The sequence below is a fragment of the Sardina pilchardus genome, chromosome 16 (assembly GCF_963854185.1).
Source record: "Sardina pilchardus chromosome 16, fSarPil1.1, whole genome shotgun sequence".
In the NCBI taxonomy this organism is placed as follows: domain Eukaryota; kingdom Metazoa; phylum Chordata; class Actinopteri; order Clupeiformes; family Clupeidae; genus Sardina; species Sardina pilchardus.
In genome coordinates this window covers 15,150,735-15,157,374 of record NC_085009.1, presented here as the reverse complement: position 1 = coordinate 15,157,374, position 6,640 = coordinate 15,150,735, and the positions used below count along the sequence as shown (strand labels likewise).

At 40.9% G+C, this 6,640-nt stretch overlaps 1 protein-coding gene across 2 annotated transcripts; it reads left to right on the top strand.

The window, feature by feature from the left end:
* The first annotated feature begins 1,503 nt into the window (after positions 1 to 1,503).
* On the top strand, positions 1,504 to 6,184 carry zbtb26 (zinc finger and BTB domain containing 26). 2 transcript variants are annotated; one of them, XM_062516150.1, is made up of 2 exons: positions 1,504 to 1,588; positions 4,330 to 6,184. In XM_062516150.1, the coding sequence occupies exon 2, from the start codon at positions 4,338 to 4,340 to the stop codon at positions 5,652 to 5,654; it is 1,317 nt and encodes a 438-aa protein (XP_062372134.1). In that variant the 5' UTR covers positions 1,504 to 1,588; positions 4,330 to 4,337; the 3' UTR covers positions 5,655 to 6,184. The 2 variants fall into 2 exon arrangements, with proteins under 2 accessions (XP_062372134.1, XP_062372135.1); XM_062516151.1 differs by having other exon boundaries at positions 1,504 to 1,728.
* The last annotated feature ends 456 nt before the right edge of the window (positions 6,185 to 6,640 follow it).

Here is a 6,640-nt window from a genome sequence, read left to right as displayed (position 1 = left end):
TGTAATCAATGTGAATTATTCAAATTACTGAATATTTTTAGCTATAAGTAATTATGCAGATCCTAAATACTATAAATTGTTAACGAAATAAATAAAGTTTATGATTTAAAAATATGAAATAGAAACACGACAAGCCATTTTCTGTGTGTGTGGGGTTGAGTGAGCAGAGACTAGGACTGCTGTGCATGATCTTGTAATGTAATAAACACTGTCACACTTTTTAAAACTATTTCAGCTTGTGTAGGCCTATCAGTGCTTTCTTAAAGGTAGGGTATGGAATTAGCTTTGTTGGCCATTTTTGCAAAATCACTTGAAATCCTATTCCTAACCCACTTATAGCCACTAAGTTGGAAGCACTGAAATGGAAATTAAACACGTCAATCATCTGCGGAACGGGCAGGGCTCGAAAAACTCCAGCGAATAGTATTCCTCACCCCATACCATCATTTCACAGCTCGTTCGTCAATCTAACGTCTTACTCCTCTTCCTCCTCCCCCTCCCCACCGCGCGCGACCCTTTCGAAAGCTGGTGACCGCGAGTCAGTGCTGAAACGAAACCAACTGCCTGCTGCTGCACGTCCATGTTCCCCTTGTTGTATGTGTCACTTCATTTCTATACAAACTAACTAAGGCAGCGGATACCTACGGAAACTCAATCACCCACGCAATAAATAAGCTATGTAGCAAAAATGACATTTTACCGTGATACGAAGAGTGTTGTAAACATGAAATCGAAACTTAACAGCTTGGAGCTACAGTGGAATAGGCGAACCAACGGGCCAGCACTAAACTCGGATATTTCAGGAGATAATCGCCCTGGTAAGAACAAACCAGATTCTGTTCAAATATACACACCTATGGCTACTGAACCATATGTACTACAACCCTTTGGAGGTGAATAAAGAATGTAATTGGGGAAGTTGATGTGAGTGATTGTATGGAGTGCTGTAGACGCCAGGCTGGCATTTCATTTAGCCTGGCTCGCTCTCGCGCTGCGCATTTGAATTGTCGCTCGTGCATGGAGGGCGGGACTTGAGGTTGTATATGTTCAAACTCTGCCGTCCGTTTTGCGAATTCCGTACCCAACCTTTAACATATTGAACACATAGCCTATATTTTTTTAAATACCGCGATAAAACCGAAAACCGTGATCATTGTGGTCACTATAAGCATGTATAACCGTTATGGCTACATAACCTTAAGTGTTATTGCAAAGCCAATAAAATAAATAGATTTTCTATATTTTATTTACTTATTTCTACATTATCATTCCTTATCGTTGATGGGTTCAATACAACATCATGCAAAAGGGGGGCCTTGGCCACAATCTAGTGGTATTTGAGGGGCCAATTGTCATGGGAAAGTTTGGGAACCCCTGCCGTAGACTAGCCTACATTACAACAACGATAATGGTTTTGGTCCCTTTAATCTCCGACGCTCCGCCTCTTCAGGTTCTGTCCCTCTTTGTTGGTGCATATCTGCCATTTTAGAATTTGAACGCAGTGTCAAGTGATGTCGAGATAATATGAACACTAAAGAGTTGACATATTTTTAGTTTTACTGAACGGCTTATCATCGATAGATAAGAGGTAGGTTATGGGTTTCCTCTCGCACATAATCTTTTGTTAGCGTGAACCCTGGGAGGCGCGCATGGGGATGATGCATCAAAACCGAAGTGACCTGAACTGACGATAACCTGTAGCCTTGTGTACAACAATAATTCGTCGTGGTGGGTATTTTATCTTAATTAAACAAATAAACGAAAATACACTTGCTCGTGATGTTCTTGACGATAGGGTATTATTACTGGTTCTGGGGTAGCCTAGAATGACATGTCATAAGGTGTCATAACGTAGCAATACTTGCACTCGGAAACTTCACAATTGTAGAAGAGGCAATCAATTTCGATGAATGAAGCCTAGGCTACCAATGAAAAGATGCTGTGGTTCTACCATCGCGACAAGGGATTACAAGTTAGACGAGCATATGGAGGTAAAACCCTCAATTATAGCGCAGGCTAGCCCTGCTCGAGCCTAATATGCGGCCTTCAAGTGATGTCGGAAATGCCTTAATTATGACACATGCGGTTTGTAGCCCCTGACAGGCTAACAGCATAGTAGAAACATTGTGGCTATGGCTCACTCACAATTGTATCGCTTGCCGTTTGTGGAGGCAGTCATGCCATAGAACATTAGTAAACAACACACAGCTGACATTATGTATTGAACGTATTTTAAGCTAATTCTAACACTTGACCACTCAAGATTTAGTAGGCCTCGGTTTGTATGGGTGGACATGAACATCTGATAAAGGAAAACATGGAAAAAGTGATGAGACATGGAAGTGCAAAGATATGTAGCAGCAGGCCGACAGTGTGGCAGATTGAAGCACACAGAATGAAGTGCAGAAGTTGTGATTCATCCAAACAAGGTTCTCATCCAGTTCTGTCTGTGTTTCAACAATAGACCACTTTCACAGTTTAATAGCTCTTCCTTGTTAATAAATAAACAAATAGGCTTAAACAAGCAAATAGCCTAAACAACACAAAATGGAGATAAAAGATGCCATTGGTTCATGTAGGCCTACAGTATGTATTCCAATACCTCATCATCTCTAGTCAGAAATTGCATTGCCATGGGTTAATGTGTTATACCTTACCTATTAGGCAGTCCTATGAATATTCTGAAAATGGCCCATCTCAAAACATTTTCACCTTAAATCCAGGTTTAATATGAACATTATGTCATGCCCTTATCAAAAAGCACTCCAATCAGATTTCGGAACCAATAGGTACATTTTGGTTCCAAATAGGTAAACCAATAGGAACCAATAGGTACATTTTGGTTCCAAAATCTGATTGGAATCCTTTTTGAAAAGGGTGTTGACAGCATGGCTGGTGGATTTTGGGCTGTCTTAGACGAAGGCTATATCCCTTGCAAACTAATGCAACCTTTCTCAACACCATGCTCTCAATATAAATTGCAATACATAATTCCCCAGTCAGTATTTTTATTGTGAAATTAGACGGAACATTTTTAAGCCATATAGGGTGGTGTAGGCTCCACATAGTCATTTAGCTTCAGAAGTTTTCATCTTTTACATTTTCTGACTCATCCTGGGGTCTTTATAAGCAGGATTTGGGGCTTTGTGAAGTACCTTCAGATTTCACCTGGATGTTTAATGACACGAAGGTCGTTCACCAGGAAGATTTATCCTAAACCATTCATTTTTTGGCCAGCTTTTCTGTCTCTTTGACTGCCACAACTGCGTTGCTTTCCTGGATTACGTCCACATTTTTTGAAGTATTATCGTTTTGTTTTTCTGTGATTATATAGGCCTAGGTGGGTCTAGTACAACTTTATGATGGGTCCTCTGGTGCCAACAAATTCCTACACTTTTATTAGAACATGCTCGTAACCAGCTGGGGAAACATGGGTTGATTTAACAAGTTGATAGCCACTTTTGTGGCAAAGTTCATTACAGTTGTTAGTTTTTGTCCTACAGCTAACAAAAAGATAACCTTGGCATGTTGGACTTGCTTTGTAGTGTAGGGCTCTGTTGGGATGGTGAAGTGAATGTTCTGATCAAAATCCTACTGTGAATCTATGGCTTGACTTTCCAGGAGCTCTATCCCACAGCCCTAGAAAATTAATGTAAATTCTATCGAAAAGAATGGAGTAAAATATAGCAGAACAATGTGTAAAGCAGGCGACCTCACTTAAAGAAATAAAAACCTCACTTTAAAAAAAGCTTTAAATGAATTGGCCAACTTTCTCAGAGCCTGTATGTTTTTTTTTATGTGAAGGACCTGGGTCAGATTCTCCATGAATATACACTGGCCCCTCCATTGATGGGGCACCTGGTCTAATGTAAAGTAATAACAAATGATAAAGATAATTGAGTAATTATGCAATCAAGCATGCATATGTCTACAGAGACATTGGCAAATAAACTCCACAGTGCACCTTGAAATGAATGGTTAGGAAAGGTTGAGAGTCAGACTACACTAAATGAATCTAAAGATAAAAAATATGCTTTGCCTTCTGATACATTTAATAGCGATGGGATTGATCATGGAAAGTTAAAAAAAATGTCTAAATGAATAGTAATTCAATAATATTGTAATTAAGTATACTTTACTATATCATGTTATATAGTTACTATATCATGTTATAATAATGGAGTACTTTGACTTGCTAGCATTGTAAATATCTTCACTTCTATTCTTAATACTCATAATTATACATACAAATATACAAATATACATAATAATTGTGTATGCAACCCTCATTATTCCTTATGTGTAACCACCTGCATGGCCAAATTTCAGGTTAAACCATGGCTGAGAAGCAGGTGATCCTCCAATTCCGCTTTGCCAACTTTGGAGAGTCTATGTTACAGAAAATGGACGCTCTGCGCAGCCAAAGGCGCTTCTGCGACGTACTTGTGCGCATTAACGATCTGGAGGTGCCCGGCCACAAAGTGGTGTTTGCGGCGGGATCTCCTTTTCTCCGGGACCAGTTCTTCCTCCAGGACTCCGCAGAAATTCAGATCAGCACTTTGCAGGACGCAGAGGTTGGACAAAAGCTTCTGCTGTCTTGCTACTCGGGAGTACTTGAGTTTCCAGAACTGGAGCTTGTCAACTACCTCACAGTCGCAAGTTTTCTCCAGATGGGACACATTGTTGAGCAGTGCACGCAGGCGCTTAACAAATTCATTAAACCGCACCAAGTGAAGGACGAGCAAACCACTCAAACGCATTCCAGTAAAGTTGTACAGTTTCTGCCCACTGTAGAGGCAGAGCAAAATGAGATGGAGAATCAAGTGGTAGATGAAGGAGAGGAAGACGAAGACGACGATGACGACATCATTATAGAGCATGTGATGCCTTCAGTAGCCTCGAGGTCAAAACAAAGCAAGAATTCTGAAGAATGTGACAATAGCCCCCTTGCCATAATAAAAGTGGAGTCGGTTAGAGACAAAATGGCAGACAGCATGCACGATCGAATGTCGCGATCACCCGCTCTTAATTCCCCTGAACCACAGCACTCGCTAATTAACTCCACTGTAGAAAACCGGGTGGGTGATTCAGAGACTACACTAATGCACGTGTCGGATTACCCTACGAGTCCCGTCCCGGCGGAATCGTCCCGCGTCTGGGGGGGTCTACGTACCAACGACAAGGGCATACAGTGGTACCACCAGTGCCCAAAGTGTTCGCGTGTCTTCCGGCAGCTCGAGAACTACGCCAACCACCTCAAAATGCACAAGCTGTTCATGTGCCTGCTTTGTGGCAAGACATTCACTCAGAAGGGCAACCTTCACCGGCACATGCGCGTGCACGCGGGGATCAAACCATTCCAGTGTAAGATATGCGGCAAGAACTTCACCCAGAAGTGCTCACTGCTCGACCACCTCAACCTGCACAGCGGAGACAAGCCCCACCGCTGCAATTACTGCGAGATGGTGTTTGCACACAAGCCAGTTCTCAGAAAGCATCTCAAGCAGGTCCATGGCAAGAACAGCTTTGACAACGCCAACGAGGGCTGCATGCAGGAGCTCGAATTCACTGGGCTCCAGGAGTCCAGCAGTGAACTCAGAACTGACCAGCTGGTGTCAGATACAAGACAATACGCAGTCAATCTGCAACACTGAACTATTTGTCCAGAGTTTTGTCACTTCACTTCCGAAGTAATTTATTTACAGACATTCCTCATTAGTCATTGATTGATTATCCAGTTTGTCTAACCAATAGGATTTGGAATGAAGAGTGTGAGCACATGAGCGCATCAGGAATGTTACAATAAGATAATATACGTTACAATAAAATAATAAGAGTTGTTAATAAATGCTGCATCCGTCACTGTATTTGTTTTTGTACGTATAGGCATTTTGTATTGCCTATTCATTGTACAAACGTTCCAGAATGTAAACCTATATTACAAGTGTGTCTATATGTTTACTCAATTTGTTTTCCAAATTATGTTATTGCATATGTTACGTCAATACTACCTTGCCTAAATGCAAATGTTATACATTGAGTTAGTGTGGAGCACAATATGGCGTATTCAATATGCTAGTCACAATCTACAGTACAGTCAAAGTGGATAGATCTAAAGAAAGTGCATGACTGAAAAATTAAAATCAATTAAAATACCAGGTGCTATTCTGTTGTAGCCTTGAAATGTAGGCAAAATTGATTTGTTGTAACAAATCAATTCATCTCAGTAGTTGGATTTGAGAGAAGTTGTGTAATGTAATATTGTGTAAACATAGCTCAAGCACTCTTTGTCAGCCCCAACATCCTTAGATGTTTCTAAAATGTATGTTGTTAACCGAGATGACCGTAAAACCTAGAAAATCCAGCCCAGGAGCTTCCAAATTTGCCCTTGACTTGACATTGATATTTGCAGCAACCCCCAGCCTTCCTCACCTGATCTGCATGGCCTCTAAAACATTTCCACCTCACTTACAGTATTTTAGTTCATTTCAATTGTACTGTATCAATAGCTAATCATGTTCGTATCACACAAGCTTGATGGTAGGCTAAAGCAGTGTTGCAATGTTTTCTAAGAAGTGCATAAGTGTGTTCCTTATGTGTGTGGGTTTAGTTTGGATGTGTTTTTTTAAGTGTATTTCTT